We start from the raw sequence: 27,746 nt of genomic DNA, 5'->3' as shown, positions 1-27,746 counted from the left end.
TCTGTGATTTGTTTATAATTAGGGTAACTTTATAAAGGAAGAATGGCTCTTTTTCCAAGTCAGACATTTCATACTAATTCACATTGTATTAAACTTTCAAAAATAGACTTAGTAAGAAATTTTGGAGCCTCAATTTTAGTATTTTTTTTATCTAAAAAGCTGAATATTCAGTCACTTAATCATCCTGTAATTGTTTTGCTCATCCATTAGTCAGCAGCAACAATAATATAACATCTGTTCACACCTCATTTTTTCCATCTAGGTAGACAAAAGAAAGATCTAGAATTAAAATAGTTGCTAAATCATTCTGAAATACTTTAAAAAACAAATATGCTGGCACAAACACTTTAGAAAACTCTTTGGCTTTATCTATTAAATCTAAATATGTGCCAACCCCATAATCTTATAGTTACACTTCAAGAGGAATAAAGGCATATGTCCAACAAAAGGCATATGCAGAATGTCATAATAGCCCCCAAACTAGGAGAATTCCTATTCCTAGACTACCCATCAAAAACAGAATGCATAACATATTGTGAATTTTGTGTAATAAGGCGCTATAGAGTACTAAAAACAATACAGTTCTGTTACATTCATCAGTGTAGATAAACATCACATAGTGTTTAGCAAAATAAACAAACAAGCCATACACCAAAGAATACTTGCATCAGGATGCCATTTATATATGAAGTTCAAAAGGAATACTAATTTATGGCAAAAAATATGGAATAGTGGTTATCTTCAGAAGATGGCATTAATTAGAACTCTTAAAAGGAAACTCCTAGACTGCAAAAAAAATTTTGTATCATAATGTAAGTGGAGGCACTGCAAATATGTACATACTTAAAAATGTATTTAAATTTAAGGTGATGATATACATGCTTCGCTGTATCTAAGTTATCTCAATTAAAAAATTTAAAATTGGTGTACTCTGATTTTTTATTTAATAATACAGCCTAGTTGCTGACAGCAGTATTTCGAAGAATGGGGATTACACACAGCATGAGATTTAAGGAAAATAAAAAACAAATTTGAAAAGATACATGTATCATAACTATTATACTATAACATCAAGATTATTTCTAGAAAAAACAAACCTAAAATAGACACTGATAAAAAAAAGAGAAAAGATGGACTTATAACACTTCGTTGTTTTTAACTATAAAAGGATGGTAAGCCGGATCTTTTTTTTTTTAATTTTTTTTTAACGTTTATTTATTTTTGAGACAGAGAGAGACAGAGCATGAATGGGGGAGGGTCAGAGAGAGGGAGAGACACAGAATCTGAAACAGGCTCTAGGCTCTGAGCGGTCAGCACAGAGCAGGACGCGGAGCTTGAACTCACTGACCCTGAGATCATGACCTGAGCTGAAGTCGGCCGCTTAACCCACTGAGCCACCCAGGCGCCCAAGCCAGATCTCTAATATCGTTAGTTTCAAGAGAGTCAAAGTCGGCTGATGTGTATAGTAACAATTAATTCTAAAGCTACTAGAGCATAGTTTCCCAAATTGTGTTTCTTAGAATACCAGAAGGTGTTGAAAATTTTCTATAGTCCATTTAGTTGGGAAATTCTAGGTTAAGCAAAGTTTAGAATATTTCTCAGACTTGAATATGCTCTTGTGCATTGTGTATTTCCACAGAAGCACACTCTGCAGTTCTCTCCAAATGACTTGGTCATTAGAATCCATTTTCAGCAGAACATTTCACAGAAATAATGTTCTCAGGGGCAATGAATACAGACTTCTGGGAGGTGAATAAGCAACTTTATTATATCAATCAAAAGGAAAAATCATAAGATCTTAAGGAACAGTTTTCCAAAAAGAGGGACACTAGACACAACAACAGGGCTTGAACTATATAGCACAAGGTCAATTCTATTTGTGTTTAAAAGGCTGCTTTTTAGCATAATAATGAACTTAAACAATGGCTATGATTCTTCAGGAAGAAATAAAAATTTGGGGTTTTTTTGTCTTTTTTTTGAGAACACATAGTTATTTGGCATATCAAATTTTGAAGACAAAGTTTTAGAAGCTGAAAATCTAGTACAATTGGTAAAAATATGCTTGTGCCAGTTATATTTGTACATACAATACACATACATGCTGCATGTGTATAATTGATGATAGTGTTTTAAACAAAAATATCAGAAAAATGTGTTAATGGGTAGGATCTCTAATCTACTCTTTGTTAGGAGATCAGGGTATTATTGCAAATCTATCACTACCTGATATTAGCAACTTGGGCATGTAACAGTTAAGACCTGAATTTTACACTAGCAAAAATGAAGATACTGGACTTGTAGACAAAGAAGATACATCTACCTTTCACTTTCAGTGATGCCTTTGTAATGGCTGTGTAAGTTAATACGAATGTTTTTCAAAATATTTAATTTTCTCTCCTGGAAAAACCTTTTAAAGTTGTCTTCAATTTTTTAAAAAAATATATATTTGGTTTTAGCTCATCTACATCCTTTGGGGACAAATTTGAGTTCTGGAAGTAGCTGAATCATTTGAAACCATAATTCACAAAATCACTAAGTAATCAAGGCCATCCATTTCTATATTTAATTTGCATTAAGCAACAAATTTTATCCAAATGAATCTTATTATGACTCAAAATAAAAAAAAAATCAGAAATGCTCTACGTGAAATGGGAGTAGAATAAAGAGAGCTTTCTGCTCATCTTGGTGTTTGCCTTCCATTTTCATGTATTATTTCTTGGTCACATCCATGTAATTGTAACCTAAGCATAAAATGGACTGGAAACTAGTAATCTGGTATAGTCATTCAGAGATATCCACATACTCTTTCCCTAAGTATCTCTAATACCTGATTAAAACATGTTCTTCATTCAAAGGAAAGAAATAGTTCTGTGGACAAGCACTGTAGGCATTTTTTTTCAATATAATATTGCTTAAGCATAAACAAGCTTAATAAGAGTTACAAAATTCAGGAAATAAAAACAAATAAAAGAAGAAAGCCCATCTCACTATTGGCAGATGATATGACACTCTATATAGAAAACCAGAAAGAATACACCAAAAAACTGCTAGAACTGACAAACACAATAAAGTGGCAGGATACAAAGCCAATATACAGAAATTTGTGGATTTCTATACACGAATAATGAAGCAGCAGAAATAAAAAATAAGGAATTGATCTCATTTACGATTGTACCAAAAACAATAAGACACCCAGAAATAACCTTACCAAAGAGGTGAAAGACCTGTACTCTGAAAACTATAAAACACTGGTGAAAGAAATCTAAAAGGACACAAAGAAATGGAAGGCCATTCCATTTCATTGACTAGGAGAACAAATATTGTTAAAATGTCTAAACTACTCAAAGCAATCTACACATTAAATTTAATCTATATCAAAATACCAAGAGCGTTTTTCACAGATCCAGAATGAATAATCCTAAAATTTTTATGGAACCACAAAAGACTCCAAATAGCCAAAGCAACCTTAAAAAAGAAAACCAAATCATCATCATCCTCCAGCCTCCGCATCCTCCACATTTCTTTCCATCCTCCACAATTTCTATCCTCCACATACACCATCCTCCATAATTCCAGACTTCAAGTTATATTACAAAGCTGTAGTGATCAAAATAGTATGGTACTGGCACAAAACAGACATACAGATCAATGGAACAGAATAGAAAACCCAGGCATGAACCCAAACTATATGATCCATTAATCTTTGATAAAGAAGGGAAGAATATCCAATAAGAAAAATACGGTATCTTCAGCAAATCCTATTGGGAAACTGGACAGCAACATTCAAAAGAATTAACCTGGAGCACTTTCTTATAACATATTCAAAAATATATTCAAACAGATTGAACCTAGGGGGCTCAGTCTGTTAAGCGTCCAACTTTGGCTCAGGTCATAATCTCAACACTTGGTGAGTTTGAGCTCTGCATTGGGCTCTCTGCTGTCAGCACAGAGCTTGCTTCAGATCCTCTGTCCCTCTCCCCTCCACGCCTCCCCTACTCACTCTCTCTCTAAAAATTAAATAAACACATTTAAAATATATATTGTAAAATGGATTTAAAGACCTATATGTGGCACCTGAAACAACAAAAATCCTAGAGGAGAACACAGTAACCTCTTTGACATCAACCATAGCAACTTCTTTTTAGATATGTCTCCTGAAGCAAGGGAAACAAAAGCAAAAATAAATTATTGGGACTTTGTAAACATAAAAAGCTTTTACACAGTGAAGGAAGCACTCAACAAAACTAAAAGGCAACCTGTAGAATGGGAGAAATGTCATTTGCAAATGTCATTTTTGATAAAGAGTATCCAAAATATATAAAGAACTTATAAAACTCAAACCCAAAAAAACAAATAATCCAGTTAAAAAATGGGCAGAAGACATGAATAGACATTTTTTTCCCCAAGAGGACATACAGATGGCCAACAAACATGAGAAAAGATGTTCAACATCACTCATCATCAGGGAAATGCAAATCAAAACTACAATGAGATATCATCTCACAACTGTCAGAATGTCTAAAATCAACAACACAGGAAACAACAGATGTTGGTGATGTAGAGAAAAATGGAACTCTCTTACACTGTTGGTGGGAATGCAAACTGGTGCAGCCACTCTGGAAAACAGTATGGAGTTTCCTCAAAAAGTTAAAAATAGAACTATCCTACCATCCAGTAAATACCTACTAGGTATTTACCCAAAGAATACAAAAAATACTAATTCAAATGGATACATGAACCTTAATGTTTATAGCAGCATTATCTACAATAACTAACTTGTGAAAACAGCCCAAGTGTCCATCAATGGATGAATAGATAAAGAAGAGGTGATCTCTCTCTCTCTCTCTCTCTCTCTCTCTCTCTCTCTCTCTCTCTCTGTCTTGAGAGAAATGTTATGCTAAGTGAAGTAAGTCAGAGAAAGACAAATACCATATGATTTCACTCATGTGGAATCTGAGGAACAAAAGAAATAACCAAAGGAAAAAAAAAAAGAAAAACAACCCAAGAGATTCTTAACTATAGAGAACACATGGATGGTTACCAGAGGGGAGGTGGGTGACAGGATGGGTTAAGTTGGTGATGGGGATTAAAGAATGCACTTGTTTTGATGAGCACTGGGTGTGTATAGAATTGTTGAATCACTATATTGTACACCTGAAACAAATATTACACTGAGTGTTAACTAAGTAGAATTTATTTATTTTTTTTTTTTATTTTTTTTATTTATTTATTTTTTTAATATATGAAATTTACTGTCAAATTGGTTTCCATACAACACCCAGTGCTCATCCCAAAAGGTGCCCTCCTCATTACCCATCACCCACCCTGCCCTCCCTCCCACCCCCCATCAACCCTCAGTTTGTTCTCAGTTTTTAACAGTCTCTTATGCTTTGGCTCTCTCCCACTCTAACCTCTTTTTTTTTTTTTTCCCTTCCCCTCCCCCATGGGTTTCTGTTACGTTTCTCAGGATCCACATAAGAGTGAAACCATATGGTATCTGTCTTTCTCTGTATGGCTTATTTCACTTAGCATCACACTCTCCAGTTCCATCCACGTTGCTACAAAAGGCCATATTTCATTCTTTCTCATTGCCACGTAGTATTCCATTGTGTATATAAACCACAATTTCTTTATCCATTCATCAGTCAGAGTGGCCAAAATGAAGAAATCAGGAGACTATAGATGCTGGAGAGGATGTGGAGAGACGGGAACCCTCTTGCACTGTTGGTGGGAATGCAAATTGGTGCAGCCGCTCTGGAAAGCAGTGTGGAGGTTCCTCAGAAAATTAAAAATAGACCTACCCTATGACCCAGCAATAGCACTGCTAGGAATTTATCCAAGGGATACAGGAGTACTGATGCATAGGGGCACTTGTACCCCAATGTTTATAGCAGCACTCTCAACAATAGCCAAATTATGGAAAGAGACTAAGTAGAATTTAAATAGAAGTTTAAAAAATAAAAATTATAAAATTTATTAATATATACTTCTTAAATATCTATAAACCCTCAATAAATTTAGAGAATAAATACAAAAATTTAAAAAAGTCCAAAATATACGATTAGTGAAACAGAATTGATACAATTAGTGATATATTATTGACGCTATATCAACACTTGCTATATATCTATGGTACTGATAGGAACATAGAACAGGGTAGCATTAAATATCTTTTACTTTCTTATTCTTCAAAGATGAAATGAAACTTCATTTTTAAGACTTGTTAAAATTCTAATATAATGTGATAAAGCAAGAGACATTTTCTCATTATAATAGTTATATGTCCTTTTATTCTTTCTTTTCCTAACTGGACTTTTAATTCCTTCTCATCAATGTTATTTCTGCCATTTCTGGTTTGCATATTGTTAATCTCACAGAAGTGAGTTATAGAGATGATATACTAGGGAAATACTGTTTTTGATCTTAAATTGGGTGTGATTGATTAACTATAGTGGCTCATAAAATAAGTGCAATAGATGAATTCCTAAATTTGTTAACAATGAAACATGAGTGAAATAAATATATTTTGAATTATATATATTATCATATATTATAACATACCTTGATGTATAATTATGCAGTGTATATAATCCTAAATATAAATAGATATAAGACTGTCCAAAGGTAGACTCTTTTTACTGACTTCACATTGCCTTTTATGAAATCACACTAAAGGCTGTAACAGTAGATCTATCTAGTTAAAAATTTTACAATGATATAAATATTTTTTTTAATTTTTTTTTAACATTTATTTATTTTTGAGACAGAGAGAGACAGAGCATGAATGGGGGAGGGTCAGAGAGAGGGAGACACAGAATCTGAAACAGGCTCCAGGCTCTGAGCTTTCAGCACAGAGCCTGACGCGGGGCTCAAACCCACGGACCGTGAGATCATGACCTGAGCCGAAGTCGGCCGCTTAACCGACTGAGCCACCCAGACGCCCCTATATAAATATTTTGATAAAGCAATTATATTTTCTTTGAAGTATTGAGAGAATGTAAAATACTTCAACAACTGAAAATAAAAACAATATTACAAAAAATGGGCAAAAAATTTTGGACACTTCACAAAACAAAATTTATGAATAGTACACAAATGAAAAAATTCTCAATGTCACCACCAGCCATCAAAAAAATATTAAAACTACAATAAATACCATTGTTCAGAATGACTAAAATAAAAATTAAGACCAGGGAACATAAAAAGTTGTCTTGAATGTAGAGTAGCTGCAAATTTTACATTATTGTTGAGAATATAAAATTGTGTATCATTAGAAGTTCTGGTGGTTTCTTTTTAAAGGAAAAGTATCCAACTTACAAACCAGCAATCCACTGCTAACACTTATTAACTATTAGCCCAAGGAAAATGAAAATATATAACCAAACATACTTGTACAAGAATGTTCAAAGAGGGGCGCCTGGGTGGCTCAGTCGGTTGAGCGGCTGACTTCGGCTCAGGTCACGATCTCGCGGTCTGCGAGTTTGAGCCCCGCGTCGGGCTCTGGGGTGATGACCTGGAGCCTGGGAGCCTGCTTCTGATTCTGTGTCTCCCTCTCTCTCTGCCCCTCCCCCGTTCATGCTCTGTCTCTCTCTGTCTCAAAAATAAATAAATGTTAAAAAAAAAAAATTTTAAAAAAAAAAAAAAAAAATAAAAAAAAGAATGTTCAAAGACACTTCATTTATAAGAGTTACAACCAGGTTTCCATCAACAGAAAATATATAAAAACAAAAAAATTAAACGCTGTGATATATTCATATGGTAAAATATTACTCAGAAATGAAAGGGAATGTACTATTAAGAGACAATAACATAAGTGAATCTCAATACATTATTTTGAGTAAAACAAGTATTAAACAAATCTGCATATATAGTATGATCCCATTTACAAGGATTTTAGAACAGATAAAACTATACTATGGTGAATAATATCAGAGCACTGGTGGCCTCAGAAAGACTGAGGAGGGCAGCAGAGATTGACAGGAAGAGGCATAAGGCAACTTTCTTGGGGACAGATGGTGATTTTCAATATCTTGATATAATTGTTTTTTATTATTATTTTAATATGAAATTTATTGTCAAATTGGTTTCCATACAACACCCAGTGCTCATACCAAAAGGTGCCCTCCTCAATGCCCATCACCCACTTTCCTTTGCCTCCTACCCCCCATCAACCTTCAGATTGTTCTCAGTTTTTAAGTCTTTTATGATTTGGCTCCCTCCCTCTCTAATTTTTCTTTTTTTTCTTTCCCCTCCCCCATGGTCTTCTGTTATGTTTCTCAGGATCCACATAAGAGTGAAAACATAGGGTATCTGTCTTCCTCTGTATGACTAATTTCACTTAGTATAATACACTCCAGTTCCATCTATGTTGCTGCAAATGGCATGATTTAATTCTTTTTCATTGCCATGTAGTATTCCATCATATATATAAACCACAACTTACTTATCCATTCAAGAGATGATGGACATTTAGGCCCTTTCCATAATTTGGCTATTGTTGAGAGTGGTCCTATAAACATTGGGGTACAAGTGCCCCTATGAATTAGCACTCCTGTTTCCCTTGGGTAAATTTCTAGCACTGCTATTGCTGGGTCATAGGGTAGATCTATTTTTAATTTTTTTGAGGAACCTCCACACTGTTTTCCAGAGCGGCTGCACCAGTTTGCATTCCCACCAACATTACAAGAGTTTCCTGTTTTTCCACATCCTCTCCAGCATCTATAGTCTCCTGATTTGTCCATTTTAGCCACTCTGACTGGCATAAGGTGGTATCTCAGTGTGGTTTTTATTTGTGTTTCCCTGATGAGGAGCAACGTTGAGCATCTTTTCACGTGCCCGTTGGCCATCTAGATGTCTTCTTTAGAGAACTGTCTATTCATGTCTTATGCCCATTTCTTCACTGGATTATTTGTTTTTCAGGTGTGGAGTTTGGTGAGTTCTTTATAGATATTGGATACTAGCCCTTTGTCTGATATGTCATTTGCAAATATCTTTTTCCATTCCGTTGGTTGCCTTTTAGTTTTGTTAATTGTTTCCTTTGCAGCGCAGAAGCTTTTTATCTTCATGAGGTCCCAATACTTCATTTTTGCTTTTAATTCTCTTTCCTTTGGAGATGTGTCAAGTAAGAAATTGCTGCAGCTGAGGTCAGAGAGTTTTTTTCCTGCTTTTTCCTCTAGGCTTTTGTTGGTTTCTTGTCTCACATTCAAGTCCTTCACCCATTTTGACTTTATTTTTGTGAATGGTGTAAGAAAGTGGTCTAGTTTCATCCTTCTGCATGTGGTTGTCCAGTTCTCCCAGCACCATTTGTTAAAGAGACTGTCTTTTTTCCTTTGGATATTCTTTCCTGCTTTGTCAAAGATTAGTTGACCATACTTTTGTGGGTCCAATTCTGGAGTCTCTATTCTATTCCACTGGTCTATGTGTTTGTTTTTGTGCCAATTCCATGCTGTCTTGATGATTACAGCTTTGTAGTAGAGGCTAAAGTCTGGGATTGTGATGCCTCCCACTTTGGTCTTCTTCTTCAATATTACTTTGGCTATTCAGGGTCGTTTGTGGTTTCCATACAAATTTTAGGATTGCTTGTTCTAGCTTCGAGAAGAATGCTGGTGCAATTTTGATTGGGATTGCATTGAATGTGTAGATAGCTTTGGGTGGTATTGACACTTTAACAATATTTATTCTTCCAATCCATAAGCACGGGATGTATTTCCATTTCTTTGTATCTTTTTTCAATTTCCTTCATAAGCTTTCTATAGTTTTCAGCATACAGATCTTTTACATCTTTGGTTAGGTTTATTTCTAGGTATTTTATACTTCTTGGTGCAGTTGTGAATGGGATCAGTTTCTTTATTTGTCTTTCTGTTGCTTCATTATTAGTGTATAAGAATACAACTGATTTCTATACATTGATTTTATATCCTGCGACTTTGCTGAATTCAAGTATCAGTTCTAGCAGATGTTTGGTGGAGTCTATTGGGTTTTCATGTATAATATCATGTAATCTGCAAAAAGTGAAAGTTTGACTTCATCTTTGCCAATTTTGATGCCTTTGATTTCCTTGTGTTGTCTGCTTGCTGATGTCTGATACTTCCAAAACTATGTTAAACAACAGTGGTGAGAGTGGACATCCCTGTCGTGTTCCTGATCTTAGGGGTAAAGCTCTCAGTTCTTCCCCATTGAGGATAATATTAGCTGTGGGCTTTTCATAAGTGGCTTTTATGATGTTTAAGTATGTTCCCTCTATCCAGACAATCTTGAGGGTTTTTATTAAGAAAGGATGCTGAATTTTGTCAAATGCTTTTACTGCATCGATAGACAGGATCATATGGTTCTTATCTTTTCTTTTATTAAAGTGATATATCACACATGTGAATGTTGAACCAGCCCTGCAGCCCAAGAATGAATCCCACTTCATCATGGTGAATAATTCTTTTTATATGCTGTTGAATTCGATTTGCTACTATCTTATTGAGAATTTTTGCACCCATATTCATCAGGGATATTGGCCTGTAGTTCTCTTTTTTTGCTGGGTCTCTGTCTGGTTTGGGAATCAAAGTAATCCTGGCTTCATAGAATGAGTCTGGAAGTTTTCTTTCCCTTTCTATTTTTTGGAACACCTTGAGAAGGATAGGTATTATCTCTGCTTTAAATGTCTGGTAGAATTCCCCTGGGAGGCTATCTTGTCCTGGACTCTGATTTGTTGGGAGATTTTTGATAACTGATTCAATTTCTTTGCTGGTTATGGGTCTGTTCAAGTTTTTTATTTCTTCCTGTTTGAGTTTGGGAAGTGTGTGGGTGCTTACGAATTTGTCCATTTCTTCCAGGTTGTCTGGTTTGTTGGCATATAATTTTTCATAGTATTCCCTGATAATTGCTTGTATTTCTGAGGGATTTGTTGTAATAATTCCATTTTCATTCATGATTTTATCTATTTGGGTAATCTCCCTTTTATTTTTCAGAAGCCTGGCTAGAGGTTTATCAATTTTGTTTATTTTTTTCAAAAAACCAACTCTTGGTTTCATTGATTTGCTCTACTGTTTTTTTAGATTCTATATTGTTTATTTCTGCTCTGATCTTTATTATTTCTCTTCTTCACCTGGGTTTGGGGTGTCTTTGTTGTTCTGCTTCTATTTCCTTTAGGTGTGCTGTTAGATTTTGTATTTGGGATTTTTCTTGTTCCTTGACATAGGCCTAGATTGCAATGTATTTTCCTCTTAATACTGCCTTTGCTGCATACCAAAGCATTTGGATTGTTGTATTTTCATTTTCATTTGTTTCCACACAGTTTTTAATTTCTTCTCTAATTGTCTGGAAAACCCATTCATTCTTTAGTGGGTATTCTTTAACCTCCAAGCTTTTAAAGGTTTTCCAGACTTTTTCCTGTGGTTGATTTCAAGTTTCATAGCAGTTTGGACTGAAAAAGTGTGCATGGTATGATCTCAATTTTTGTATACTTATGAAGGGCTGTTTTGTGACCTAGTATGTGATCTATCTTGGAGAATGTTCCATGTACACTTGAGAAGAAAGTATATTCTGTTGCTTTGGGATGCAGAGTTCTAAATATATCTGTCAAGTCCATCTAATCCAATGTATCATTCAGGGCCCTTGTTTATTGATCCTATGTCTAGATGATCTATCCATTGTTGTAAGTGGAATATTAAAGTCCCCTGCAATTACCACATTGTTATCAATAAGGTTGCTTATGTTTGTGAGTAATTGTTTTATATATTTGGGGGCTCCCATATTCAGTGTATAGACATTTATAATTGTTAGCTCTTCCTGATGGATAGACCCTGTAATTATTATATAATGCCCTTCTTCATCTCTTGTTACAGCCTTTAATTTAAAATCTAGTGTGTCTGATATAAGTATGGCTACTCCAGCTTTCTTTTGACTTCCAGTAGCATGATAAATAGTTCTCCATCCCCTCACTCTCAATCTAAAGGTGTCCTCAGATCTAAAATGAGTCTCTTGTAGACAGCAAATAGGTGGGTCTTGTTTTTTTTTTATCCATTCTGATACCCTATGTCTTTTGGTTGGAGCATTTAGTCCATTTACATTCAGTGTTATTATAGAAAGTTATGGGTTTAGAGTCATTGTGATGTCTGTAGGTTTCATGCTTGTAGTGATGTTTCTGGTCCTGTGTGGTCCTTGCAACATTTCACTCACAGAATCCCCCTTAGGATCTCTTGTAGGGCTGGTTTAGTGATGATGAATTCCTTCAGTTTTTGTTTGTTTGGCAAGACCTTTATCTCTCCTTCTATTCTAAATGACAGACTTGCTAGATAAAGGATTCTCAGCTGCATATTTTTTTTCTGTTCATCACATTGAAGATTTCCTGACATTCCTTTCTGGCCTGCCAAGTTTCAGTAGATAGGTCTGCCACTACTCTTAAGGGTCTACCTTTGTAAGTTAGAGCTTGTTTATCCCTAGCTGCTTTCAGAATTCTCTCTTTATCCTTGTATTTTGCCAGTTTCACTATGATATCTCGTGCAGAAGATTGATTCAAGTTACGTCTGAAGGGAGTTCTCTGTGCCTCTTGGATTTCAATGCCTTTTTCCTTCCCCAGATCAGGGAAGTTCTCAGCTATGATTTGTTCAAGTACATCTTCAGCCCCTTTCTCTCTTCTTCTTCTTCTGGAATTCCTATGATACGGATATTGTTACATTTGATTGCATCACTTAGTTCTCTAATTCTCCCCTTATACTACTGGATTTTTTACCTTTTTCTCAGATTTCTCTTTTTCCATAATTTTATCTTCTAATTCACCTATTCTCTCCTCTGCCTCTTCAGTCCATGCAATGGCCGCCTCCATTTTATTTTCCACCTCATTTATAGCATTTTTTAGTTCCTCATGACTATTTTTTATTCCCTTGATCTCTGTAGCAATAGAGTCTCTGCTGTCCTCTATGCTTTTTTCAAGTCCAGCGATTAATTTTATGACTATTATTCTGAATTCTTGTTCTGTTATATTGTTTAAATCAGTTTTGATCAATTCGTTAGCTGTCGCTACTGCCTGGAGTTTCTTTTGAGGAGAATTCTTCCATTTCGTCATTTTGGGTAGTCCCTGTGGTAGCTCCAAACTGCAGGGCACTTCCCCTGTGCTGTCCAGAGTAACTGTGTTGGTGGGCGGGGCCGCAGGCAGACCCGATGTCTGTCCCCAGCCCACTGCTGGGGCCACAGTCAGCCTGGTGTGTACCTTATCTTCCCCTCTCCCGGGGGCAGGACTCACTGTGGAGTGGTGTGGCCCCTGTCTGGGCTACTTGCACACTGCCAGGCTTGTGGTGCTGCTCTGATGGGATAGGACATATTAGCCAGTGTGGATCCACAAGGTGAACAGGGGTGGGAGGGGCAGTCTTAGCTTGCTTTGCCTTTGGTGGTCCCTTGCAGGAGGGGACCTGCAGCACTGGGAGAGAGGCAGACCCGTCAGAGGGATTGATCCACAGAAGCACAGTGCTAGGCGTTTGCAAGGTGCAAGAAAGTTCAGTGACGGGAACTGGTTCCCTTTGGAATTTCGGCTGGGGGATGGGAGAGGGAAATGGCACTTGCCAGTGCCTTTGTTCTCCCACTGAGCTCTCCTTATGGGGCTCAACAACAGTCCCTCCCAGTCCTATCGCCCTCCCTGCTCTCCGAGAGCAGAGCTGTTGACTTTTAACATTCCAGATATTAAGTCCCACTGGCTGTCAGAACTCAGGGAGTCTGGTCCCTCTGCTTTTGCAAGCCAGACTCTGGGGCTCTGCCTTGCAGGGTGGGCTGCCCTTCCACCACCCCGGCTCCCTCCTGCCAGTCCCTGTAGCGCGCACTGCCTCTCTGCCCTTCCAACCCTCTTCCGTGGGTCTCTTGTCTATGCTTGGCTCTGGAGAGTCCATTCTGCTAGTCTTCTGGCATTTTTCTGGGTTATTTAGGCAGATGTGGATGGAATCTAAGTGATCAGCAGGATGAAGTGAGCCCATCGGCCTCCTATGCCACCATCTTCCCCGAAATAATTGTGTTTTGAATTTTTTTAATGTTTATTTTTGAGAGAAAGAGTTGAGTGGCAGAGAGAAAGGCAGACAGAGGATCTGAAGGGGGCTCTGTTACAGGGCTTAAACCCACGAATGGGACATCATGACCTGAGTCGAAGTCTGACGCTCAACTGTCTGAGCCACCCAGGTGCCCCATGTATTTTGGTATTTATTGCAGATGTGCACACATTTGTCAAAATTCAAAGAATAAAAACATAAGAGCAGACCTTTCCATTGTGTATAAAATGTCATCTCAAAAGAAAAAAAATTTCTAAATAAATATTTAACTCTAATTAATGATATGTACTAAAGTATTTAAGACAGAAAAGTGTACTGTCTATAATTTGAAATAAATAAAAAATATGGTAGATTAATAAATTAAAAGAGGAATGGAGATACAAACATATACACATATATGTGAAAATCAAGCATAAGAAAATATTTGTCTAGGTTTTGGTTACATGAACATTCACTGTAAAGTTCATTCAAATTTGCTGTAGATTTAAAATTTAAAAGAAATAAAATATAAATTTGAAAGAAATACAATATAAGCGATTAAACCTTTACACAATTAAGAGAATGTTTACATCACTTCAAATAATAGATTTTAAAATTTTATGTTATATTTGTTTACTTATTTGAATATCATCAGAACACTCGTTTTTGTGACGTCTTTATAAAAGATTTATATAAATCTAAATGGCAAAATATCCAGCAGAAGGTTGATAGTGGAGGAGGGGTGCACAGGTGTGGTGCCAAGAGGAATATGGGCACTCTGAACTTGGGCTCACTTTGGTTGTTAACCTAAAACTGCACTGAAAATAGTAGTAAACATAACATATAGAGTTACTGAATCACTATGTTGTACACCTGAAACTAAGATAACATTGCATGTCAACTATACTCAAATAAAAAAAAAAATTAAAAAGAAATTACCTTGGAAAAACAAATTTTAAAAAAGCCTGTTAAAAAAAATTGAGAAAGACTAAAAGAGGCATAAACAAAACCACATTGCCAGGATTTCTGATAGAATATATAAGCAAACTTCTGACAGAATGTTTAATACTTTTAATGTTTATTATTTATTTTTGAGAGAGACAGAGACAGAGCATGAGCGGGGAAGAGAGAGAGAGAGAGAAAGGGCGACACAGAATCCAAAGCAGGCTCCAGGCTCTGAGCTGTTAGCACAGAGCCTGACACGGGGCTCAAACCCACGAACCTTGAGACTATGACCTGAGCTGAAGTCTGACCGTTAACCAACTGAGCCACCCAGAAGCCCCTGACAGAATGTTTAAAACAGAATTTTTATGTTGTCAAATATCTCTACCAATTGTTAGTGTAATGATTGACAACCCCATCTCTGAATGGGCTGTTTGTTTAACCCACACAACTGATAAACTCACAATCACTTTCAGACAGCCTGGTGACTAGTTCAACAACTTAACTAAGCATGTTTTTTCTAGTGCCTAGTCCAGCAAATATGCTGTAGACTACTAAATTTCCTGTAGACTACTCTCTATGAAGCAAACTTGGCACTGGCTCTCCCTGAGGGCCAGTTCCCTTGCTATATATTAAATAAGGTCTTTTATTGTATTTTCAACCCACTCATTTGAGAGGTTTACTTCACCAATGATCACAGGCATACCAGCAAGTGTATTTAAGAACTTAATTTGAAGCATTTTGTTCAGCAGCTACTTAATAAATGTGTGTTGGGGTGCCTGGGTGGCGCAGTCGGTTAAGCGTCCGACTTCAGCCAGGTCACGATCTCGCACTCCGTGAGTTCGAGCCCCGCGTCAGGCTCTGGGCTGATGGCTCGGAGCCTGGAGCCTGTTTCCTATTCTGTGTCTCCCTCTCTCTCTGCCCCTCCCCCGTTCATGCTCTGTCTCTCTCTGTCCCAAAAATAAATAAAAAACGTTGAAAAAAAAATTAAAAAAAAATAAAAATAAAAAAATAAATGTGTGTTGATATAATGAGTGAATGCATATTTTTGCTGATGAAAACCTGGACTTGAGTGTTAAAGGAAAAGAAAACTGTTTTGGAAGTTGGAAAATCTGGATTCTAATATTAGCCAAGCAACACCCACCTGTGTGATCCTCAACAAAGAACTTTTCCTCTCAGGTCCTTGGCTTTATATATTTTTTTAAATGGATTGAATATTTTCTAGTATTTTGTGGCTCTAAAAACCTAACTCTCAGCTCATACATAGGGAACTGATGCCTGAAATAAACAGTGAGTAATATTAGTTAAAAGTAATACCACACACTCATTTGTGGTTCATATACCATAGGGTGTTTATCTTTTAAACATGCTGAATATCAAGCTCATGAATCAGGATATTTCCTTTCATTTATAATACAGAGGTGTGGTAATTGAATTCACAATAGAATTTTAATAATTGAAGATGTACAAAACAACTTATAATTAATTTACACATTAAAGTGGTGAATGCAAATGCTATCATGCAATATATTAATATTAATGATCAGATAAAGGCATTTCTACTTCATTCACCTTTAACTCACGACCTGTTAACTCACAATCCTTTTTCCTACATCTACAGTGTAGCATTTCCACATTGAACCCTGTTATAAACAACATACCTATATTTTGTTTTTTGAATATAAAGTAGCATAATGTGCTTAATTAGCAAATAATAAGGATGTGTTAATAGGTGGATTTTCTATCAAGCTAATATGATGTAGTACTCTCCTCGCCACAGAAATGGTGAGAAAAGACAACCAGATCTAAAGATAAGAAGGCTTTGGAAGTCAACCTAAAGAAAATGAACAGTAATGACAAACTTATTTCATTGTACGTAGGTCCTAATATTTTGGTATTTGTTGATTAGTAAACGAATCAATGATTGTTAGAAAAACAGGGGTAAAACCATTTTTTAACTATCAGGATAATTTTTAAAATCATTGCATTGGAGGAAGCACTGTGACTCAAATCACATGAAAATCCATATTGGGATGGTAGAAAACATGATATGTGCCCAAGGCTGATACATAAGTAGTTTTCTGGAATTCTCACAAGCTTGGCTTTAATGTACTATATAAATTTGACTTTATTTGCCTACTTTGTTATACTTTGTGAACAGATGTAAATAGAATGCTAAAACATCATATTTTTAACGTTTCAAAACTTTAAATCTTCAATGTAAAGTAGCTCCAGTCTTTCAAGTTATAGCTACTTTTAAGGGTTTACAAAAAATAGTTTAATGTAGAGTCAGAGAACTGTAAAGGAGCATCCTGTTTTGCATACCACCTTACACATCTATAATAACAGTACTGCTTTGAGAATTCATTCTTGAAGGGATAAAATGACAATTTTCTGTAGCAGGTCTTCACCTTGAGAATTTTAAAAGTTAGATATATCCCTTTCTTGACTTAGTTTTGTTAGGCAGAATGATTCAGTCCACTGCATGCCAATTTTCCCCAGTTTATCAAATATACCCTGGTTTGATGGAACAAACATGCAAGCAACACATCCAAAGGTGAGAAAACTATTTCTCTCCCCTTAGAGTTCCAGAAAGGACAAAGTTAACCAGGTAAAAGGTAAGACCATCCTATAACCACATACTGGGGGTTCACATCAACTTGGAAACACACACAGAATTAATTTTGACTTTAGATATGCCTGATGGCAATTCTAACTTCCTGTTAAATGTGGTGCTCTCCATATGCATTGAGAGAAAATCTTCCATGGCCCCTCATGTACTGAGGCCTCATGTACAGAGACACTGAGCCATTTGCTCTGGACTATCTTGCCAGGGATATTTGGATAGAAAACTGTCTTGAAACATAGAGATAACATCTCTCACTGGAGCAAAGAGAAAGTGTATTTATAGCCTTAGAAGGGTTTGTATGTCCTTTCACAGAGAAGGGCAGGAATACTTGCCGTCCAGAGTAATAAAGGTCATGTTTTTCTCTGATACAAAGAAAAGGCAGGCTGATGGGCCATACAATAGACATGGTGTCCTTCAACTCACATATCTTCTCATGTAGCATTCTCTGTGATATGTGCTCGTTTAACCTGGTCCGGGAACTAGCTCAGTTAATACTGGAATTTCATTTCTCAGAAATAAAATTCCAAAAATGTTCTTATTTTTCAAACATAATTTACTTGACTAGAAAAAAATCTGTGATTTATTAATAATATTCGGCCATTATGATGTATATGGCATAAATAGTTAGATTTATATATTAATTAGTGCAGTCTTTAATATTTAGTTGATTATTTGACCAGTACTCCCTCACTCCCTTCATTGCCACCATCTGTTGCTCTTATCTACTGTGCTGATTTGCTTTCTGACCTCTGCAGAATATATTAACATTTTAAGATCCTTCTGTTGAACATGCTACAAGCAGTCAGATATTTCAGATGGAATGGAACAATTTTTCCTCAGTCAGGAAATAATGCTGCCGGGTTTGCCTGAAGGTTTCCAGCCTCTAAGCAGTCATGGTTTTGATGAGCTGTTTAATGTTTGTCTCCTGCCCTAGAGTTCTCTCCTACTACTCTCACCAATCCACAGCTACTATTCTTTAATACCAAAAGAAAAAACTCATCTCCCACAAATGACATCTTTGAAGTATTCTGTAAAATGGTGCATAGCAACACTCTATGGATGTATTAAATTATGCTAACTCTGTCCATTTATATAGTAACTACTCTCATAGACAAACATTTTGATTTAGAAGGTAAAGGAATCATAAACCCCTTTTGGTTTGCAGGAGTAGTTCTGTACCATTAAGTTGGACATAGCATTCTCTGGTCACATAAAGATGTAACAATTTTAAGGTCTTTAAGTGGCACCACTAGGTATACTCAAAGAACACTCCTGTTGTCCTCATAAGGTCTTCCTTCAAGCCTGACTTTGATTATTAGCAGCAGCAAATGATGCAGCAATGTGATCACCGCTATAGGTAAGAAAAGGGATGTAAGGTATAGTTTTGTTCCTAACAGGATTTACAACCAACCAATTAGAGTATATGACAATATGCTAAAATATTAAGACACACATGTTAAGGGTTGTAAATACAATAGGAAATTATACTATGATGGGAAATTATGACCCAGAAAGAAGTAGAGACAAGAAAGAAATAGAGAAAAGAGAGTAAGAAAAATCCAAAGAATGGAAATAAAATAAGAAACCAGGATGGTACAGACAAAGGAACCCAGGATTTCTGATTAGGTGATATGAGTTTAAGTTCTAGTTCTGTCCTTATTGGTGAGGATAGGCTATGGTCATGCTGATAACAAACAACTCTCAAATCTCAGTGGTTTAAAATGAAAGTGTTTTGTTTTATTTTGTTTTTTCTCTCTTTCATTTTACCTTTCAAGACAATCACTAATTACCTGGGTGTTTTACTCCTCCTAGTTATTTAGATACTTGGGATGCTTAAGCAACCACTACCTTGAACAGATGCTGTTTGTAATGCTAGAGGAAAAAGAGAGTTCAGGAACATTTTGTAAGTGTAGTCAAATGTTCAGTCCAGATGCATTCCATGGCACTTCTATTAACTCATTGGCCAGAACTACACACACAGTCCCATTCAACGACAGAGGGATATAATATCCTACCTTCCTACAATGTGATCAGAATGTGGGGAGAATAGGAAATATATGGCACATAGATCAAATTACTATAAAAAGTTCTCATTGTGTACTCTGCATTATTTAGTCTCTGTGTATTCAATCCTAAATCCTTTCTCCTAAATTTCTAGGTATGTGACAGTAAAAATTACTATACATTTGTGAATCTAATTTCCTCATGTAAGAAATAATAAAATTCCTTACTGCATATGAATATTCATAATTAAATGACCTAATGTATTGAATAAAGCTACTGAATCCTTACATTTGATGTTTCATAAATGCCTGTTGGATAACACAGCAGTTAAAACACATGATCAGCTCCTTCAGACATACTGTGGACTATAATTAGAATTTCTATAATTAACATGATGAATTTATATGGTATTCATTTTTATCTTGAGACACAGACATAGGTTTTCAATCATATTTATGTGTACATATAGTTATAAATGATAAAAAATATGTACATATATATTTATATTTCTATCTACAATGTATTTCTATGTAATCTGACAAATAAGTCACATTTCACTTTTTCTCCCTAACGAGGATTCATTATACAGTTGGCACACAAACATTTGGTAAACATGAGTCCTAAACATAATATTTGTTTAGACTCAAAGTACTGACATCTTTCTGGGGAAAATGTGGAAAATAGCTAATTATATCTCAAGATCTATTTTATCTATTATTTATTTTATAGTTTTTTAGTCAATAAATATACAATACAGTGGAGCCTAAACCAAATAGAAAATCTTCTTGTGTATTCCCTAAGTCTTACAGAAATATAGACATTTATATTCTTTGTGATTTAAATAAAACCATTTTTATTTACAATAAATAATAACAAATAATAGGAAATAACAAATAATAGTAAATTAATTCATGTATGTTAAAATAATCTATTTTAAACATTTTATTAAGTATTTCTCTGTTGATCTTACTATGATAAATTAATAGAAAAATCATACCTAATTTATTAATAATTATAATAAACTATATAATATAATTATATATACCTTATAATATATGATTTCAGCCTTATTCTAGTCAGCAGGTGGAATCATTCATTCCATACATATTTATTAAATGTTGGCCATGTGCCAAATACAATTTTAGGTGCTGTAGGATAGCAAGATGAATAGTGGCTCACATCATGATGGAAGGGAACAATCCAATAAACTAATAAATAAGTCAAATATACACATACACATATAAAACATATATATTTCTCATATAAATATATATGACAAATGGTGATAAGTTCTATAGATGAAAATGTATTTTAAAAGGAGAGATGGAAAATGTCTGTGACTGTAACAGTTTTTAATTATGGTTTGTGAAAGCCTTACCACTAACGTTGCAACTAAGCATAACTGAAATGGGAATCAGTGGAAAAAGGATGGCAGGGCATTTCTGGAATCCAAATAATAATTGATTCAAACAGAAATAAAGGCAGGGTGCCTGGGTGGCTTAGTCGGTTGAGCATCTGACTCTTGATCTCAGCTCAGGTCTTGATCTCAGGGTCGAGTTCAAGCCCCGTGTTGGAGCCTACTTTAGATAGATAGATAGATAGATAGATAGATAGATAGATAGATAGATAGACTATAATGAGCTTAATCCTCAAGGTCTTGGGGAAATAAAGACCTTGTATTCCCTGTGGTTGGGTAGGGGTGTTGCTAGTGAGTGGAAAGTACTTGGTGGGGTTTTGGCAGGGACTGGCACAACCTAGGATATTCTTTACTTTTGTCAAGATACACACTTTCACACACACATTCACGAAATCCTTTTATAACTTAATTTTACCTCTGTCCAAAATTGTTGGAAAGTTAGGTATTACTAATATTCTCTGCCATTTTGTTTTTAAATAACAGTAATAATATATTATCTGTAACTATTCAGAGGTAAGACCCATAGAGATGGAAAAGACTGAGAGGTAACTTTGATCATTTGGAGTGATTATCTGTGTTTCTAAAACAGGCTTGACTCACTGTGTTGTTTCTTTTCTTTAAAGGTTTAAATTTCATGGCAATACATGATAAATAATTTATCTTCAATATCCACATTTAATTCAAAATGGTTTATAAACGTACACTGACACATAAAAACCTGTGGTATTATATTTAGCAGAAGAACAATAAAAACAGCATAGCCATGCATTCTGCTGATCATTTCTCCACCATGGAGTCAATTAAACAGTATCAATTATACTCATGGCACCAGAATGAAAAGATTAGAAAGGCATAGTTTCCGACCTCAAAACATATAACTCAGGGGAGACAAACGGAAAGATTAAATAATTACTAGTATGTAACAAAATAAGCCAATACATTGCATTAATAATGTTTTCAGAATATTCATAAAGCAGTTATTATTTCTAAAAATTGGAGTAGGATGAAACTGACAGTCTGTGAGGTAGGGAACACAAATGATAATTGAAAGGTAGCAGAACAGGTCCAATTCTCCAGCTGCATTTACCTAGAAACTTATTTCCTTTCACACATGAGTAAATTTCAACAATGATTTTTCACATTGAAGTATATTTTCATATTTTACTTATTTTATTTCTTTTCTGGCTATCAAGCTTATACTTCACATTACCCTGGTCACTTAATATGTTTAATAAATGTATGCATTCATTGAATCTCTTAATGTTTCTATAAAATTGATTTTTCATATATAAAATTAAACTGGTACATCTTTATAAGATTGTTTGAAGATTAAATAAAATATGACATTTAAGAGCTTACCCTATGGTCTGGCACATAAAAATCCAAGTAAAAGTTACCTATTTTATCAAAACGCTGTAATATTATGAAAGAATTTTTAGCAAAAATATAGGCATGTGGGGCGCCTGGGTGGCGCAGTCGGTTAAGCGTCCGACTTCAGCCAGGTCACGATCTCGCGGTCCGTGAGTTCGAGCCCCACGTCAGGCTCTGGGCTGATGGCTGGGAGCCTGGAGCCTGTTTCCGATTCTGTGTCTCCCTCTCTCTCTGCCCCTCCCCCGTTCATGCTCTGTCTCTCTCTGTCCCAAAAATAAATTAAAAACGTTGAAAAAAAAAATTAAAAAAAAAAATATAGGCATGAAAACATACATGTATTTATACAACACAGGTTTGAACTGGGTGGGTCCACTTATACATGATGTTTTAAATAAATGTAGTACAGTAGTATAAATGTAAATTTTCTTTTCCTTCTAATTTTTAAAAATGTTTTTTTCTCTAGCTAACTTTATTGTGAGAATATAGCATATAATACATATACAATACAAAATCTGTGTTAATCAACTGTTTATATTCAGTCAACAGTAGCCTATTAGTATTTAAGATTTGAGGTAGTCAAAAGTTATGCTTAGATTTTTGACTATGCAGGGGTCAGTGCCCCTAACCCCCTGTTAAATAACCCCATGTTGTTCAAGGGTCAACTGTACTTATATTTATTTCAAGTGTTTCTTTTAAGACAAGTAACATAAGAAATTTTAAAGTATATATTTTCTCCCATAATTATTATTATTATCTGCTTTCTATTAAGACCAAAATGTATTGATTTGATTTGATTTAATCTAATTCGATTAAATTAATTTGATTGGATGAAACTGCTTTAGCATAATGATCTGTTATTAAAATAAAAGCACTAGCTTAATTAATATAAGTATAATATAATTAATATAATTAATTAATTAACATAAGTAATCTATATAATTTATAGTATGTCTAAATATCAACTTATTTTATGTTTGAAAATATTTAACATAAGGAAGTGATGTATTTGCCCAATATAAAATAACATGAATTTTATGAAATTAAAATGTCTAATGATTTCTACAAATTCTAATTCTTTGTCAACCTATATATCTCCAGATGGAATAGATATCCTTTTTTATTTACTTTTATCGCTAATTAAAAAACATAACACTTATGTTTAGTTTAAAAAGTCTTAAACTTAATATGGAAATGACAGAAACCATCTGATTGATTAGGTTAACAGATTTACTTATTTTTATAAATCCATTGCTATGGCTTAATGTAAATTTTAATGATTTTTTTTCAATAAACTATCTCTATATTTTGTCCAGAAATATTTAATTCCCCAAATTATAAATTTCTAAATTAGTCATTTCTCATTTTTAAATGTGCATTTTTATATGGAAATTTTATTCTGAAGGCATATACTGACATAAGTGCTCCTGAGTGAATAATAAAGCAGACACCTAGTAGTTTAGTTCATAATTGGTAGGCATTGTGTGCAAATTCAGAATGGTGACTGTACCTTGTGTCGCAATCTTATTAGAGGTTGGTAGGATTTAAGGCCATATCCTGCTTCTTTGGTTGGCCTTCCTTCTGACTCCAGAAAAATGAATCCAAGAACCAAAACAGCTGACCAGCACTTAAACATTCTTATTGCTTTCCACCTGTGAAAATTAGCATTGCAAGTAATCAGAAAATGCATTATATATTTAAAAAATGCATCAAGAAATATTCAATAGTGCATAGAAATCTCCACAGATTTAATCAATACTTGTAGGCAACTGTCAACTGAATCCATAACAGGGAAGCCTCTCCAATTAAAGATTAGGATCCCCTTCATCGTAACAAACAGTTTTTTAAAAAAGTTCTCACTCGTACAGCTTTACACAACATTACATACATAGAAATATAGAAGCCAATCAAAATGTATTGAGGAAAAAAATAATTAAAATCAAGTTGAAAGAAAATGAAAATGAAAAAAAAAAACAAACCCAACTTTAAACCATGGTTAATTTTCTAAGCATCTGTATAGAGTACAATTATCAACATACTTATAAATCTTGAACTCCTCTTTGAGTACATTTGATGAATATCACTTAACTAAAATAATTCACTAGTAAAGACTGCTGACAGTTTGATAAGGCAGTCTTCTATGGTAGGCACTTAATAAACTGAGGTACAACAACAATTAGGCAGACAGTTATATTGAGTTGTGAGTGCATTTTTCCAACACTATCACAAAGAATATTTTCAAAAAATTTCTTCATAAGTGCTTTAAACTCAAAACTATATGAGTCTTTCCACTTCTCTGTGTCTTTGGACACACAAAAGAAATTGTAAAATGGCATAAATTTATTATCATATAACTCTAAGCCCTCTTCCTAACCAACAAATCAATGCTTTGAATTAAACTATATTTCTTTTTATCATTTTCACCAACATATATTTGCACCTAATGTGCCCCCCCAAAAAAAAAAAAAAAAAAAAAAGAGCTCTTTCTGCTCCTGCCTAATCCATACCGTACATCTGACTTCTTGAGAAACTTAACCAAGTATTTAACCATGCTGGTTACTGTTTTCTAAACTGCCCACCCAATTATTAACGTCCATCTTTAAAGATGCTCAAATCTTAAGGTTTTTTAAGATTTTTTAAAGATCGTTTTTCTCTTCTACTTTTTGAATTTTCTGAAAGAGTTGTGTATCTCATTCTAGCTAACTTCTGAACTGAGTCCATGCAAGCATTTCTATCACCCTATCCAAGTAACATTTCTTTTTTTCAAGAAATGGTCACTTTACCTGGAATTTTATGACACCCCTGACTTCCATTTCTGTAGAATTTCTGTAAAGAAAACTCCTTCTCAGCCCTTTTGCAAGTTTATCCCACTCCTTTGCTTCACTATTTAATATTATAGTTTATCAAATTTTGTTGTTAGCCACTTACCTACTCTATTCATGCAGCCAAACATTCAACAACATCTGTGGTTTTAATTACAGCTACCTCCTGCTTTTTGAAACTTACCTTCGACCACTTTGCTTTTACTGAACAGCTACGTTAGTACCTCTTTTCACTAACCAAAAGAAATGCGAAGGCAATTTTTGCTTTCACAAAACAAAAAGGTGAAAGGGGTTAACAGTGTTGAGCATTTGTTTTGCAGTCAGTCCTTAAGGAAGCAGAGCGCTTCAGGAGCATGGATCAGAGACAGTGGCCCAACCAAGCTCCTTCCCAGGCAACTACATTCAACATGTCAGCACCAAGCCACCAGAGCTTTGAACTGTGTCTGTGAGCGCCCATGCTTTATCTTGATTTATTTTGTGCATCCGTGAGCAAGATGTCTCCTAAGGTATCAGAAAAGACTTAAGAGGGGTTTTTTGGTGGGGGTCTGAGAAACTTCAAAAATTTTTCTGTATAAATTAATGACCATTCCTCCTTCATTTTATGCTTTTTGGTTATGAAAGTTTTTATAGAAAGGCTATACTTACAGATAGCAGGGGAAACCTTTATATTATTGCTTCTCATCCAATCTCCAGATTGGCATAGTTAGCCTACTTAACAGCTCCACCTTTATGTTTCAAAAACAGTTTATAGTATACAAACCCCACATAAAGTCATGCTTTCCCAGATTTCCACTCATTTATTTACTCAAGCCAGAGACAAAGGAGACAGATTTGTCTCCTTTACCTTTCATATCAAACCCATCCTTAAATTCTGTTAGTTCTACCTTCAAACTATATATCCCAAACATTAGTTTCTTTCCAGTCTACTGTCACAACCCTAGTTCAATTATCAGCACCACTTGTCCCCTAAATTGCCTCAATCACATCCTCAGTGGCCATCCACATTTATGCACATACACCTTGAATTATTCCTTACCCAATAGCCTGAGTGATCATGTCAAAAGCAAATATCATGATGTAATTGCCCTTGTTAATAACTTTAAGATATACTCATTTACCCTTGAAATAAAAACCAAAATCCCTGAAATAATCTATAAGTCTAGGCTGTGCATATCTTTCTCTTCCTCCAAAGAACTGCTCTCCAGCCACACTGAACTTACTTGGTCCATTCTCACTATAAGACTTTCATACAGTATTTCCACCATTTGAAATTCACCTCTCCCCACCCCTATTTATCACCCAAAGGGCTTCACATATCAAACATATCCCTTAAGGGTTGTCCTCATCACACCAAGCCTGAATTGCATTTCTTAACTAGTCATTCTCATAGATCAGTTCCCCTTCATTTCAGAGCAACTATTTGTAATTAGACATCATTAATGTGATAATTTGAATAATGTTGGTCTTCTTCACTGCATTATATAATTATCATCTCCTTCAAAGTTCATGAATGCAGGGATCTGTGTTTTTTTTTTCTTTTTAGCATTATATCATCTGGGACTGGCAAATTGTCTGGTACCTACTAGACACTCAATAAATGAATGCATAAATAAATGTCATCCTGCATTCAATAGTAAAAAACAGATTGTGTTTTTTGCATTTTGATGAAATTGAATGCAATTCCTATTTCACTACCACTACAAAATGTCTGAAAACTAACCCAGAAAACTAAATAATTTCATTTGCAATCCATCCCTTTGCTGTCATTTTGATGTATAGTCTAATCCTTCTCTCAGAGGTAAATATTTGTTTATAAGACAACTGGATGGAATATTTTAAATCCAAGATAGAGCCCAAGAATAAAGCAAACAGTACCAACTGAGCTGAAGGGATATTTTCTAAGGGTTCTGAATACTATTTTACTCTGTTGTCAAACAGGAGAGGGAGAAAAGAGGTATGATCACAACCTTGTCCCACCATGATGGGGTAAAGGTGAAGTCATAAATTTCTTAAGCTGAACATTTAAGGGTTTCTCTTTTTCTTCCTCTCTCTCTCTTTTACTGTTTATTTACTTTTGAGAAATCAAGAGAGACACAGAGCCTGAGTGGGGGAGGGGAAGAGAGAGAGGGAGACACAGAATCCAAACCAGGCACCAGGCTCTGAGCTGTGAGCACAGAGCCCAACTCAGGTCTCAACCTCACAAACCACGAGATCATGACTTGAGCCAAAGTCGGTGGTTTAACCCAGGCACCGCTTTTTCTTCCTCTTTCTAATGCACTCTCACACACATGCACACACAGTCACACACATATATTCCACAGGGCTACAAATATTTCATATACTATATAGACTGAATGAACAAAATTTTAATAGGTGACCAAAAATCTCATAAATTTTGGGTAAGTAAACTTCCACACATTGATAATTAGTTCAACAGTCTCCTGAAATATTTTCTCTGCCAAGAGGCAATAGACTAGGAATATCTACTTTAAGAAATTTCACCAAAAGTTAATAACAAGTCAACATGTAAGCCTTCAGTGCATCATATACAACTTATTTATAAC

At 35.1% G+C, this 27,746-nt stretch overlaps 1 protein-coding gene across 3 annotated transcripts in view; it reads right to left on the bottom strand.

Moving 5' to 3' along the window:
* The window catches only part of FSTL5 (follistatin like 5), a 789,672-nt gene that overhangs the window by 713,378 nt on the left and 48,548 nt on the right, over window positions 1-27,746 (bottom strand). For all 3 annotated transcript variants that reach the window (XM_058720999.1, XM_058721001.1, XM_058721000.1), the window contains exon 2: window positions 23,871-24,012. In XM_058720999.1, the coding sequence (XP_058576982.1) occupies window positions 23,871-23,996 (126 nt within the window). In that variant the 5' untranslated portion in view covers window positions 23,997-24,012. The remainder of the gene's footprint in view (window positions 1-23,870; window positions 24,013-27,746) is intronic.

This window comes from Neofelis nebulosa, chromosome 3 (assembly GCF_028018385.1).
Source record: "Neofelis nebulosa isolate mNeoNeb1 chromosome 3, mNeoNeb1.pri, whole genome shotgun sequence".
In the NCBI taxonomy this organism is placed as follows: domain Eukaryota; kingdom Metazoa; phylum Chordata; class Mammalia; order Carnivora; family Felidae; genus Neofelis; species Neofelis nebulosa.
This window is presented reverse-complemented; position numbering and strand designations above follow the sequence as displayed.